The following is a 14809-nucleotide window of genomic DNA, read 5'->3' on the forward strand; positions in this document are numbered from 1 at the left end:
TTTAATCAAAGGGCTTTAAGGGCATTCAGTACAAGGAAAATAATAATTAGAAAAAAGAAAGAAGTCAAAGCAGACCACAGGCAGGTTTTTACAGAGCAGTTATCATAAAAATGGAAGTGGTAGAGTCACATACAATAACTGGAAAACCTTGACTTCTTTTTTTTTTTTTCCCCTTTTCTTTTGGCTTTCCCAGAAATAACTTGTTTAAACCCAACATCAAATGCTGCTCAGAATTCCTCTTGCTCTGTCTTCCAGTTACTCCTTTCCTCATCAGCTTCCTCTCTTTATTAATTGTGCTGCACAAGAAAGAGATTGCTGGGGCTTGGTCTGGGCTGCCTGATGGGTGGCCACCAGGAGGCTTGTCTTCTCACGCTGAAGTTTGATGTCTGCGTTTGTTAGGGTATGTAGGGGAGGGATCTCGCCTCTTTTGTCTTGCCCCATAGTTAAATGGAAACTCAAAAACTAATCAAACTTTGAAGCTTTGCTTCAGAAACTTCCTATGAGTACTATAGCATGAGGGTGAGGTGGCAGCTGATAGGGAACTAAGGGTAAAGTGGTGGCTGGGGATATTTTTCTTTCCACAGACAATACCGTAAGGAGCGATTGTGGTCAGGCACAGCTTAGTTTTAAATTGTTCTCCAAAATCACTGAGTTGAAGCTTTAAAATGAGCCAATGAAAGCTTTAACTAAGTGAACTTGTTCTAGAGGACTTCCTGAGAAAAGAGGTAGCAAAGAGTTAATAAAGACAGAGGGGAGACAATAGGAACTATGAGTAACAAATGTGTAAGCCACCTCCTTGCTGGATTTCTCTGGACACTGGCAGGGGAACAGGGCAGTCTTGTGCCTGCATTGTTCTATTCATTTGCACACCTGCTTACAGATAAGGAAAAAACAGCAGTGAGGGTTACATTGCTGTTTGCTAATAGTGATCTGGAGATGACTATTTCACAGTCTTCTTTGGAAGGCTCTTTGTCTTAATGTGTGCTCCCTAAAACTTGCTTAGGCAGCCCTGTCCGATTTTAATGTTCGATGTGCAAGTACCTGAATCGGAGCCACGGAAGGAGTCTGCAATATTTTCACTGAAGATTAGGATACTAGCTGAGAGGAATTTTTTTTCACTAACAAATCTCTCCCTTTACAACAGAAAGGAACCTTTTCAGAAAGAATGTCACCAGCTTTGCTGTAGTTGTGGCGAAGCAGTTAGCTGAACTCCGCCATAGGATCTGCATGCCCTGGTCTGTGTGCCTCAGGGATACTCAACACAAGTTTCTAAGTGAACAGCTTGGTCTTAAATATTTGATATTTCACTTCTGAGAAAGACCAATAAACGATCAAAAAGTTTGGGTCAGATAAGCTGCTTCCAAAATATTTTCTCAAGGAGAGCCTTCAGTAACTGATAGAAACAAATGATGGTATCAGAAGCAGGAAAATGGCTACCTTTTTTTTTTCCCCTGCTCCAGACACTGTTCAAATATCTGTGTTGTACAAGAGTCTGGTATGCAGACCACTTCTGAGCTGTCTGGGAACCTCTGCTACTTCCCAGGGAGAACAAGAGAGAGGTATGCTTAAGCATTGCACATCTGCTGGCTCAGCTGGGACCGTGTAAGGACTTACTCACTTTTATTCCACAAGTGATTATTTTTTTTCTGTGCATGGGTTTTCTTCCTGAGCTTATTTCCAAGTTCTCTGTGGTGAACTTAGTGAATGTATCAATTTAATATTGTTGGGCTTTTTCAGTGCCAGTGCTTTTGGCTCTGATTTGTAGATTGCAAAGGTCTATTTGGTTATCAAACTTTTTTTCTTGCTTCCTTGACGATGGTGGCTGAAGCAAAGCAGTAACTTACTGTATCCCAGCAGTCGTGAGCCCTTCCTTACAACACCTGGATCTTAAACTGCCCTAAAATAGGATTTGATGATTTGTAAAGGATGAAAAAAATAATAGACAACATCCTGGAGCTGCTTGTCACACACACACTAACAGGCTGGGCAGACCTGTGGCCACAGTAACTAATTGCAACTGTAGCTTTGAGATAAATGAGCAGTGGCCGTGCAGCTGCAGTGGTATTTTAGGCAGCCAGCACGTTGGTGGAGGCCGTGCCAGCATATGCTTTCAACTGTAGAAGCAAAGGCTGCAGAGGTCAATGGCTGGTGTGTGGGAACCAGAGAGCTAGGATATGCTTTTACTTCATTCTTCTCTCTGTAGGTGGCTGCTAGTATCTCCTTATGGGATCGCAGAAAAATTCGTCTTGAAAGGGACCTGAGGCAGTTTCCAGTCCAAGGTTTTGCTCAGAGCTGTGTTGCCTGTGAGATAGCTCAGGTGCCTCAGGGCATTGTGAAGTCTGGTCTAGAAACCTTCCAAGACTGGAGACTGCACAAACCCTCTGGCTAATCTCTTCCAACGCTGGACTGTCCTAATGGCCTTGCTGCTTCCCTGGCATGCAAACTGACAACTCTTTTCCATCAACTGACAGCTCTCTTCTGTCAAACAGATTGCAGGATCTGCTCTCTACCAGATCCTCTGAGATGTGAATAGAGAGTAGCTCTTTAGCAAGCAAAGACAGAATCAATTTTATTTCCTGCTTTTGTGCACCATTATGAAATTGCAGAGTGTCAAGGGGGGCATATTGCTTCATGCTCCTGCACAGACCTGAACTGAGGAGTAGGGGTGGCAGGGGATGTGCTTAAAAGGGCTACTGCTTTACAGGACAGATCTGATAAGGCTGAAAGGACATGCTCCTTCCTCTTCCTTCAGACTGTTTCCTTTAATTGTGTCTTATTCTTTACAAAATTTCTTTATTCTTACAGTATGAAGCAAAAGGACTTTTTATGTAGATGCCTGAGAGCTTCAGTTCTAGTTGTGGAAAATTCTGGTGTTAAGTTGAGGGGTGCCTCCTAACTCCAGCTCTGTAATCTCTGTGCATTTTGGGTAGATCCCTTCCAAACTTCAGCAAATGGGTTTGGACTGTAGCAGTCTAAAATATTGACACTAAAACTCATGAGTGAAGTTGATTATGAAGAAGCATTTGCTATTTTCTCTCTCTCTCCTAGACCTTGGGGGAAAAGAAGGGGAAATAAAACGTTCTTGCCATGGTACAGCTGGTTAATGAAATGAATGCCCAGAAGTTCCTGATGCTAATAGTCTGTTCAATCCAGAGCTGGTTGGCTTCCTTCCTACTCATGTTAATGGGAGGTCTTATTTACTGTAGAATGGATCCATTACTTGGAAGCTTCACACTTTTACCCCAAGGCAGGTTAAAATTAATGACCAGGGAAAGCAAAGCTTGCTGTTGGAGGGAGCACTTCACTCTGTCATACTCTGCTCCCACGTAACTTGCAAAGGATTCAGCTTTGCACGTGCCTCTATCTATGGTTTCTTGCATCTGTCTTTTCTACCAGTGCTTGTCAAATCTGCTTACCAGGACAATAGGTTTTCTATAGAAAAACTTCAATCTTTCTGGCATGAGAACTAACTGTAGTTACTCTTATGTCTGAGTTTATGAAAGTCCCAGAGATGATCATCTTTCTGATTATCTTTGTGGATTGCAGCATCACCCCTTAGCATGCAACCAGCCTCAAGAACTCTGACACAAAAAGATGTGGAAACAAATCTGTGCATTTCCCTCATAATCTGTGCTCAGTGTTCATGTCCTGGGAAAGGCTAGGAGAAGAATTCACCTGTGTATTTGATTTCTTGTTGACTTGGGGTTGGTATGCAGTGCCCACAATGTGCTCATCCTTGCCTGCAGACATTCTGAATAATGGTTTGAAATCTTAGTAGCTAAAAGTCCTCAGAGCTCTGACACAGTCTGTGCAATGAGGCTTTGTAGGTACTGCTCTCTCCTCTTTCCTCTGTGGTAAAACCTGTAAAGCCAAGGGCCCTGTCTCATTGCTGTTCAGTCTTCATGTTGTCCTGTTCTGGTTTTCAACATGGATGTGGTTTTATTCTATTCCTTTTCCAGAATATAATGTCTCATAAAACACAGGCTTCTTCTGAAGGGCATTTCTTTTCGTTCTCAAGCACAGAATTTTAGCCATTCCTCTTCATCTGGAACATCTGTTCTGAGCCTGTTGTCTGTAAACACCTTTATTTTGACAAACTAAAGTGCTTGCTTAGATCTGCCACCTTCCCTTAGCTGCTTGCAGTAAAACTTGACAGCCCTTTTTAACTTTGTCTTTTGGCAGCCCAGTTTCCAAGGCAGGGCCTTTCTTCCTCAGAGTTTTGAGTGTGAAGTTTAAACCTCATCTCTCACACCCTTTTTTCTCCAGGCATCAAGATAGAAATACCCCTTTATAGTTCACCTCTTACTTCTGTTAAGCTGAAAGTATTTTTGAGAAAGAGTGTGGTTTTTTGAGAGGTCCTGGACCACAGCCCTTACCATGTGTGTTTAGATGTTGCAGCTGATGGAGTGGGAGATCTACACCACCACGAACCACTTCCACAATATTCTTGCTTGCAGCTTACTGTAACCTTACTCATGAAGTCTGTTATCTTTGATGTCTTGCAGGAGAGGTATGAAATGGTTTCTTTGGTCACTGAGTTATGAAGTATTGGCAGTGACAGGCAATGACTGTCGACTGTATCTTGATCTCTGTTCTCCTCATCTTAACTCCCGGTTACCACGTTGATCATTAAACGTCATTGCTGATCTCCTGCTTCCTTGGCATGATGTATGTTGTAACCTCTCAGCCTGTAGGTAGCTATCTGACTTTTTTTAGAGCTGCTCCTCTGCAGTTAATACGTTATTTCAATGAGTTAATAATTCTTCCCAGTCCTCTGAAATTCTACCATTCGTTTGCCTAACCACAAATGGTCATTCTCCCATAAGTTGTGTTTGATTCCATTGTGTTGTAATAGAAAGCCAGAAGAAACAAAATATTGTGCAGCTCATTTTTAACATAACTCAGATTTTTACATAAAAAGGGGCACTGTCTTTGTAGGCAGCTTTTTAAATGTTAAGGAATTTATCATTCTAATAATCTGAGACGGTAGCTTCATGCATTGTCTTCAGTCCTTGAAAAAAACCCAATCTCCAGATTAGTCTTTGGCTAATTAAAATGTGTTTGTAGTAAGGAAATATTATAACAATATTAAAAATTCTCCTCAAATCTTGAAGGAGTTTTTTCCTCCTCAAATCTTGAAGGAGGTTTTTCCTCCTCAAATCCTGAAGGAGTTTTTTCCTCCTCAAATCCTGAAGGAGTTTTTTCCTCCTCAAATCCTGAAGGAGTTTTTTCCTCCTCAAATCCTGAAGGAGTTTTTTCCTCCTCAAATCTTGAAGGAGTTTTTTCCTCCTCAAATCTTGAAGGAGTTTTTTCCTCCTCAAATCCTGAAGGATCTTTTTCCTCCTCAAATCTTGAAGGATCTTTTTCCTCCTCAAATCTTGAAGGATCTTTTTCCTCCTCAAATCTTGAAGGATCTTTTTCCTCCTCAAATCTTGAAGGATCTTTTTCCTCCTCAAATCTTGCAGGAGAGTTTTTTTCCTCCTCAAATCTTGCAGGAGAGTTTTTTTCCTCCTCAAATCTTGCAGGAGAGTTTTTTTTTCCTCCTCAAATCTTCAAGTGTTGGCCACTTCTCCCTCACATCCAAGTTACCTCTCCATTAACTTGAGTGTCTTCCTTGTTCAGATCTCTTTTTTTCCCTTTATGATTTTTTTTTTTTAATGTTCATTCATGATTCTCTCCTTTATTAGAGTAATAAATCCTGCATAACCCCTCCCAAGCCTTCCAGAATCTGATTTGGAGCTTCTTAAGGCTGCCATCTGCCAGATAATGAATACCCTGCTCGAGCAGTTGCATTAATACTGGCATCACTGCCAACTGGCAATATTACCAATGTATTTTTGTAAAGTACTTGTAAAGTACAGCAGGGAAAAAAAACAGCCAGTTGTGGTAGAGGAAAAGCTTTTCAGGCCCTCAAATCATTCAAACTCTGGATCATATATTTCAGAGACTGACAACTCTCCTCACTGCTGCTTGCGAGGGAGAGTCGGCTTGTCATAGGAAGTCAGAGCTTTCTTGATGCTCCTAGAAACTGGTTGCAACTTCATGTTAGAAACTAAACTGTTATATCACAGAATCATTGCAGGCTCATCTGTGCAAGGAAAAAAATCTCTTCTGTCAAAGTCTTAGGGGTTGTTTCTGGAAGGACTATGGGATTCAATCCAGTGCTGGTAATTCAGAGCTCTTTGGTAACCATCAACCGGTTTCTTGCTTTGGATCTGTCAATAGTCTTTGTTTTTAGGGGTGGAGAAAGAAGAGGCTTCACTTTGAAATTGTGACCATTTTGTTTTCTGCTAAATAAATCAGTTGTACAGAAGGAAAAGAGTAAAAATGGAATTTTATTTTAATTTTTAAATATTTCTTGAGGTGGTTAACTAAATCTAGTGAGAAGTTCTTCAGTCAAGCACAGATGAACTGATGTAGCTTACTTTACAATGGAGGGAGAAAGAAGAAATAGAGGTTAAATAGAGGGGAGATTTAGACTGGATATTAGGAAGAAATTCTTTACAGTGAGGGTGGGGAGACACTGGAACAAGTTGCCCAGGGAAGCTATGGATGCTCCTTCCCTGGAAGTGTTCAAGGCCAGGCTGGATGAGGCCTTTATCAACCTGGGCTGATGGGAGGTGTCCTGGCCCATGGCAGAGGGTTGGAAGGCACCTTAAAGATCCTGTAGTTCTATTCTGTGGATCTATGAAATTAGGAATGGAAACAAAGTAAAACAGGGATGGGATGAAGCCTAGTAGCTAAGAAAAGGCCATCCATCCACTCTTTCAAATAAAGCTTTTTTATAGGGATAAATGGCCTGTGTTCAGTTACACTCCAAGATACACTAATACAGATTTAAAGGAGGAACATTGGGGTCAATCTTGCTTAGCAGCAAAACCTGTAATTTCTCTTTACCATCCCTTTAGGTTTGGAGGCTTGGGAGGGTTTTTTTTGCCTTTGCAACATTAAAGTACTGAAAAGTATCACTAAAATGTGCCCATTTTCCTGAAGGCAGATAGGAAGCAAACTTCCTCAAGCTGCCAGCTGTGCCTTGTGAATCAGTATTTCAGCACTGACCTTTTTGTGCCTCCTATTTCCATTCCCGTTCTTAAGATCCGATGATTAACCCAATGAAGTAATGTTTAATCATTTAACCTTCCTTTGCCTGGATTGTGGCAGTCACAGGAAATCTATTTCCAAACCAAAAAAGACAAATCATCTTTGAAAGGAACATAGTGAGCTAAAGTACCCTGAAATGTTCTAGGGGATGAATCACATTAGCCGAGAGTCGAGTCCAGTCTAGATACTTTAATTTTGGGGGAAAATGTTTTGCCTGTAAGTAGCTGAACTTCTATGGTTTTGTTTGCTTGTGTTTTGCTTTTAATTGAATCTTATTTTACAAGGCTGTAACTTCTGCAGGTTCTTTTGCTTCTATGTCAAATGCTGAAAAATAAGAGGAAAAGGTTGTTCCCTGTGCAGGCTTTATAGCAAGACAAATTCTGTTGTGAAATGGGTAGAAGTTGTGAAATTGGTGATTGTGCTCTCTGAGAAATGAAACTTTTAAGGGTTGGGGGGTTTTTATTATTGCAGATATGGCAAAGGTTTGACAAAGGGAATTGAGGGAAGCAAGCAAGCAAACAGCAGCGTTTCTGAACTTGCTTTCACTAAAGTAGATGTTGAGCCTGGAAATGCATTGCTTGCTGCAAGCCTGCTGTCTGTATTACCATGCAAATTATTTGTAGCTGTGATTGCATTAGATTATAGAATAGAGATGGGGGGGGAAAAAAAAATCTTCAATTTATTTCTTTGAGCTTATTTAGGACATTTGAAAATGGAAAACAAAGTAGAAGTTGTTGACTGAAGAGTTTAAGCTAGAGCTGTGCTTTCCATGGAGCACAATAGAATGTACCCAAAAAATAATGAAGAAGAAGAAATAATCTAAGGAATAATTAAAAAATAATGATTTAAAAATCAAATTAATAAGCTAAGGAACATTAGAAATAAAATAATTAAAACATATGAATTAATAAGGTATAGAAAATTATCCCAGTGTTGGTTTGGGGCTTTTTTGGGAGAGGTGAACTTGTTACACTTATTTGTTATATTTATTATTTTTTTTTCTTTTAACACTTTCAGTATGAATTTTGGAACAAAAATTGTGGTGGTTTTAACTGGAGGAATTAAAAATGATCTCCAAGGCAGCCTTGAGTCCTGCAGCAGAACCCAGAAATGTGGGTGAGGGAAGCTGTTTATCTGAAAGCAGTTTGGTGAAAAATGCTGCATTGTGCTTACCCCAAGTTAATGCAATCAGTTTATATGGAATTAGGAGAATATAGTTTATTAAGGCAGCTCTGCTACAAACATTAATTTATAGGTCCCTTGCTAGAGAAGCTTATTAGCACCCACCCAATTCCAGCTTGTGAAAATGAAGAGAGAGTAAATATAGGGTAAAATTAGAATAGAAACTACCTCCACTGAAACCCATCCTGGACCTGTTTGAATAATTGGATTGTAGCATTTTTATTTGCAAGATACTTTACAATGAGATTTATGGAGCTGGAAAAGGGGGGAAAAAAAAAGGGGGGGGGGGGGAAGAATAAAGAAAATCTTTATGGGCTTATAAAAGTGAAAATATTGCTGTAACCCGGCGAGCATTGTGAAAGGCTGAAGGGAATAGGAACTGAAAATCTCATGGTCACATTCAGCTTTGGTGTGGAGTGCACAGGGGAGACAGCTGATGAAATTCCACTGCTTTTTCAGTTCACCTTTTTAAAGGACTCAGTCTGCTGTTGTGGGGCTTTAGCACTTTCTCAGTCTGCTGTTGTGGGGCTTTAGCACTTTCTCAGTCTGCTGTTGTGGGGCTTTAGCACACTTAAAGTTAATCGGCAGAGACATTCTGAAGGCACAATTCTGCTTCACCATGTGGCTAAGGAATTGGAATAGCTGCTGCCTCCTTCCCGGGCTGCAGAAGGCTCACATCCTTTTTCAGTTCACCTCCTCAGTGGGACTGAAGGTGTCTGAAGTGCTGACCCCACTAGTGATCATATACTCACTTGGGGTTTGGGGTTGGTGGCTAACTTGGAGATGGTGATGAGGGAATTTTAGTTTGAGAAGAAGCTGCCCTCAACGTGGCAAGGTTTTGGGGCTCAGCTCACTGGTAAATTGACATTTTTGTTATAAATAACAATTGGTGTCAAAACAGACTCTTTTAAACAGAAAAAAACATGAAGGAAAACAAAAATTACTTGTCACATAGATGTGTTGTAGACCTGGTTTTGCTCACCCAAGTTCAAGTGTTCAGCAACAGCCTCGCTGAGAGCAGATCTCAGTCACTCCTGCACACTGTATGTGTCAGAGAAGTAAAATAGGAAAAAAATCCCAGCAAGAAGTTCACAACAAAAAGAGAATATTTCATCTGTTCCATTCTGCAGTAAGACATTCACAATCCCAAAGTGTGACTCCTGCTGAAAGTCAGCAAATCCACCCCTTACAGAATATTCTAAAGGGTTTTTTTTTTTCCCCTATTCTCTTCTGGTTAAAAATGTCCCACTAAGTCGTGTAGGAATTGCCATTTCTTTGGCATTTTTCTTTGAGTTGAAGGATTTGGATTATTTCTTCAAACCTGAAGAGAAATCAAGAGAATCATTCTGATTTTAATAAGAATTTTGGTTTTTTTAAGAGAGGGAGTTTGATTATTTTCAAAGCACTGTCATGAGGGAAAGTTACCCCTTGAAAAGCAGGGTGTGAGAGCTAAGTTGTAACTGCAAATTGGAATTCACTTATCTTTAGAAATGTAGTTTATCATTTATTTATCTTCATTAAAAAAAATTATTTTTGCTTAATCTGGCCTTAAAAATTTTGTCATTTCTCCTGTTCAGAATTTAATGCTAGAGAACATTGTCAGGTGCTTGTTAATGTCCTTTTGCTCCGGTGTGTAGTAGTGAAGGGATCAACACAACTGCAACCAAGCTTAACTTGCACAGATAAAATTTGTGTCTGGATCACCTTGGGAGTTGCTTTAATCAATAATTAGTGATACTCCAAATTCTCTGTTTCAGCAGCCAACTGTGGAATTCAGGCTCTCACTAATTATTGACTCAGGCTGTTTCCACGTGGAATTTCTCTGCTAGATTTCTGCAGAGTGTAAATCAGTGAATATTGCCTTGCTCTTAAAAAACAATCAGCTTTGTATCACTTATTTCTAGGTTGTTGTAAATGAATTAATAATTACTTCTAAAGTTTGCCCTCACCAAAGACACTCAGCTTTCTGGAGCTGCTGTTGCCGAGCCTGAACTGGCAGCACCGACCCTGATTTTAGCTTTTCGGGGGGGGGGGGGGGGGGACACGACGACAGTTTTCCTTCAAAACAATTTCCTTCTCGTGTAAATTCACTTCTCACATTCAAATAAGCTGCTTGTGAGAATCTTTAATGCTGCTTTTTGAAATGCTGAATGTGTATTTGATGAAGCTTGGGGCTCAGGAGTTTGTCAGGAGTATGTTTGTGAAAGGTGGCATCACAAAGTAAATGCAGGCAGCATGTTCTTAGCGTGGCTTTGGACCCAGCAGCTCAAATGTTACCTGGTCTGCCACCTTTTCAGTGTTTCAGGTTTGACCCTGTGGAGTTAATGAACTTTACAAGCCTGTTGGTGAGACTACTTGGAATTAACTATTCTTACTGAGAGCCTGGGTTGGAATGAAAAGATTTGAGGCTGTAAAGGGATTACCATGCTCTGTCTCTGTGTGCTGAGAAAGTATCTTTTTAACACTGGAAATGGTATTGATGGAATTAATTCCCTTTGCTTGTTTAAAGAACAAGGTATAAGCATCACTGACATTTCACAGATCTGGGGAAATAAATAGTAGAAAACCTCTTTCCTTGGTGGTGTGAACTTAGTGCCACTTGCAGAGCTTTGAAAACCAGAACTTGTTACGTGGCAGATTTTCACACTGAGCACTGGGAATTTCTCTCTCTTCCCTCTAAGGCCAGTTTCAAAGTGGCCTTTTTGTTCTAAAAGTTTTTACTAGCTAGGACATCCCAAAGCCAGGAGGGTGTTGAAATCACATTTTGAGAGATGCTCATTTTGGGGTTGCTTCATTAATACTTTGTTTTCTTCCTTGCAGGACTTTGCCACCCGGGCCAAACTGGCTGTGCAGAACCTGGTGCAGAAGGTTGGGTTCTTTGGCATTTTGGCCTGTGCCTCGGTAAGCTCATTTCAGTAACAGAGGGGTTTGATCATCACCAATTGCAGCCTGAATGTAGTGCAGTGAAATTAATGCTGTGAACAGTGACTTGGTTTCATTTGAGTCCATATGGCTCCTGAATTTTTGCTATTTTAACTATTTACTGAAATGCAAGTAACCTGTGTTAGCTGGAAAGGATTCAGCTGATTGTAGTTGCTGGCGTACAGCTTCTGTTTACTGATCTTTTGAACTGTCTTAATGTTTAGAGTGCAGATGTAGGTTGCAAGCTGTTCTTTAAATCTTTCCATCCATTAAGCTCTTGGGCTGCTCCCTCACTGCCTCCTCTGACTCATTACCCTCTAGTCACCATCTTGTGAGACATCCCTTGCACAGGCTGCTCTGTCTGCCTTGTGTCATCAGAACAACAGCTTGGAGATGGCAGGGATGAGTTACTGGAGTGGCCGGGCAATGTGAAGTGTGGATAAATGGTGAACATGGGGAAGGGAGTTGGTAAACACAAGAGGTGATGTGTAAACTCTGCATAGTTCCTGCTTAGTAATACTTAAACATTTGCTTAACTTCTTACCTACTAGCTGCACTGTTCCTCTGCACAGCTCTGAGCTCCAGCTTCCTTCTGCTTATATAGGCAGCTCCGGGTTGGGGGAAGGATGAGGAACCATGAGGGAAGAGGAACCATGACTCCACCACAGGGCACTTGAGGGTTTGTAGACATATTTACAGAATAACTGCAGAGCAGCAATCAAAAGAGTGGGGTTCAATCTGGCAGAGGCATTGGAAAAGCACAGGGATTCAAAGCTACACATTTTTGTTGTTTGTAGGTGAGGAAGGCAGCCCCCAACGTATGCTCCTAGCATGTGTGTTCCCCCACAAGCTTTCAGAGCTTTGATTTAAGGCTCCTCTTCCTTGTTGCTGCTTCTCCATATGCTAGAAGTTGTCTCCTGTACTGGTTCCCCTTACTTTTGGATTTTAAACTGTATCTTATCTAAGTGTATGTTTTATTATTAGAGATCTATTTGTGCAGTGGTAATGACTGTCCTAGCTGCAGGTCATTTGTCAGGCCGTGGCTTCTAAACGCTACATAAAGCCACTACCAAATCAAATTTAACCCTTTACCAGTTTATCCAGTGGAGTCAACTGACTGTAATGTTGTTTAGTGGCAATAAGAAAGCTCTCTATTGTTGTCTGGAGGTTATTTCCTTTGTAAAGGCAGCTCTGGGGAAGGAGCAAAGCAAGAACTAGCCCTGGAAGATCCTTGCTGTGACTTGTGAGAATTTGCCCTCCTGTCTTTTGGGGCTGCTGTGGCAGCTCTCAGTACTGATTGTGTGTGTTTGTACAAAAGCAAAGAGCAAACCTCACTGCCTGCTAATATACCCTGGTGTGGAACTCTTGAGTAACTCTTCACTGTGCTATGTGTAATGTAGGCAGGAGATCACAGTTACCCCTACCAAAAGCACCCTGATCCTTCTATGCTGCTAGTGATTAAAATGTACTCTGAACCTACAGCTTTCTACAACCATCTGAAAGGAGGTTGGAGTGAGGTGGGGGTTGGGCTCTTCTCCCTTGTATCAGGTGATAGAAAGAGAGGAAATGCCCTGAAATTGTGCCAGAGGAGGTTTAGGTTGGAGATTAGGACCAATTTTTTTACTGAAAGAGTGGCCAGGCGTTGGAACAGGCTGCCCAGGGAGGTGGTGGAGTCAAGAAACTTGGGGACATGGTTTCATGGCCATGGTAGGGGACATGGTTTCATGGCCATGGTAGGGGACATGGTTTCATGGCCATGGTAGTTGTAGGCTGGATGTTGGACTCAATGGTCTTAAAGGTCTCTTCTAACCAGAACAGTTCTGTGAAGAAAATCTCAGACCAACGAACAAGGAACACATTTGAGACCTGGAGCAGGCTTGGCTCAGAAGAGCAGAATGATCTGGCTATGATATGAGTAAATAATTTACTAGCCTCCTATGCCTAAGACATCTGTCAGAGGGAAAGAATCATTTCAGCTGAAGCACAGCGTGTCGAGAGACTGTTTGGGGGCACGATTAGAGACCGTTTCAGATTTCCTCCTATGCAGGTGGTGGTGTGGGTGCTCATAAATTTGAATTGCTAGTCTGTAACAGCTAAGTATAACCCTCCTAAGTTTTCTCAGAGATTGCAGCTTTCCCTTCAGTCAGTTGCACAGTTTAGTGTCTTTTCGGTCTTTTAAGTCTCCCCTTTATTTGTTTGTGCAACAAACCAGCGCAAACACTGCAGGGGATTAGCCCTGTGATAGGCTGCTACTGTGCATGACACATGCCCCATGTGTGCACTCAGACATCCTGCCCTTGTGAAGTGTGAAAGGCTGCAATTTGGATGCTTTCTTGCTTCAGCTTCCAAAATACTTTGCAGATAGTATCAGAGTTATCACGACACCAAACGCCGAGGCAGCGGCTGAACAGGAACAGCAATCCAAAAGAAGAAAATAAAACCCCAAAAGAACAACAACAAAAAAACCAACCCAAGCCCAAACCACTTTTAATTTTAAATGAATTGCATATGCTTAATAAAATCTAATCAGTGCTGCTAAACTGGATACATCTGGCTGGAAATGCCAGGTTTTAATGTACTTGGAGATGGAAATCACTTGGGATGGGTTTTGAGCACTGCCTTCCAAGAGTGATGTGCTTGTCAGTGAGACAGTTTGGTAAATCACTCAGAGAGGCTTTGCTGTGGTTTCTGGGCAGTTCACATCGACTTTTTTTTTTTGGTGAACTTTTTATTTATTTATCATTGTTATGCAAAATCCAGGGGTAAGGAAGGGACCATGAGAATGGAACAGTCTGGGACGCTGTCTAGCTGAATCCCAGAGACTTAAGTGATGTGGTGCAACGTTAACATTTCTGTAAGCGCTGAAGCAGGAGAGTTTGGGATGGAGTTGAGTAAGGGGAAAAGGTTCATTTTTCAGGGTTTCAAAGTCTGTTGTGTTCCTGTTCCATCTCAGTCAGTGCTGCAATTCATGAACTTCTCTCCCTTGCACCTCATAGATTCCAAATCCTCTCTTTGACCTGGCCGGGATAACATGTGGACACTTTCTGGTTCCCTTCTGGACCTTCTTTGGTGCAACCCTGATTGGGAAAGCAGTCATTAAAATGCACATCCAGGCAAGTACTACACCTCCCTCGGGGCTCTGGGGTGAAGACTTTGGGTTGTGTTGTTTTGTTTTGTTTTCTTTTTGACTGTTACTTCATAATGAATTCTGGAGTCTCCCTTCTTGACCTGAAGTAATGGAAATTAATTTGGTGCAAAGGATTTACAATAAAGGATCTGCTGGGCTTCTTATGCTCTCAAAAGTAGGCAACTGAGTAATTTATAGCTACAAACTAATGAGCTTGCTGCCTACACCACTCAGGAAATTGGTGGTTAGCCAAGTTATTTACCTAGGATTTTTACCAGACTGAAAGGACTTGGTACTCATAATGAACTTGCCTTTTTGGTACAAATGCTGGTTTCACAGAGCACTGCAGCCTGCCCTGGCCAGTTAAGCCACACTTTTATATGCTCCCTTTTATCTCAGTTGAGTGTGCAGAGGAAGCCCCCACAGCTTTAGGCCCTGCAGAAAGCAGTCTGAGGGGATGGCTCTGGGCATATTGTC

The 14809-nt window shown here is 41.5% G+C and overlaps 1 protein-coding gene across 2 annotated transcripts in view; it reads left to right on the top strand.

The window, feature by feature from the left end:
• VMP1 (vacuole membrane protein 1) overlaps positions 1-14809 on the top strand; it is a 74595-nt gene that overhangs the window by 40533 nt on the left and 19253 nt on the right. For both annotated transcript variants that reach the window (XM_068154820.1, XM_068154821.1), the window contains exons 9-10: positions 11104-11184; positions 14202-14318. In XM_068154820.1, coding sequence (XP_068010921.1) covers positions 11104-11184; positions 14202-14318 — 198 coding nt within the window. The remainder of the gene's footprint in view (positions 1-11103; positions 11185-14201; positions 14319-14809) is intronic.

The sequence above is a fragment of the Melanerpes formicivorus genome, unplaced genomic scaffold (assembly GCF_026170545.1).
Source record: "Melanerpes formicivorus ecotype bairdi unplaced genomic scaffold, bMelFor1.0.p_v2 SCAF_29, whole genome shotgun sequence".
Classification (NCBI taxonomy): Eukaryota; Metazoa; Chordata; class Aves; order Piciformes; family Picidae; genus Melanerpes; species Melanerpes formicivorus.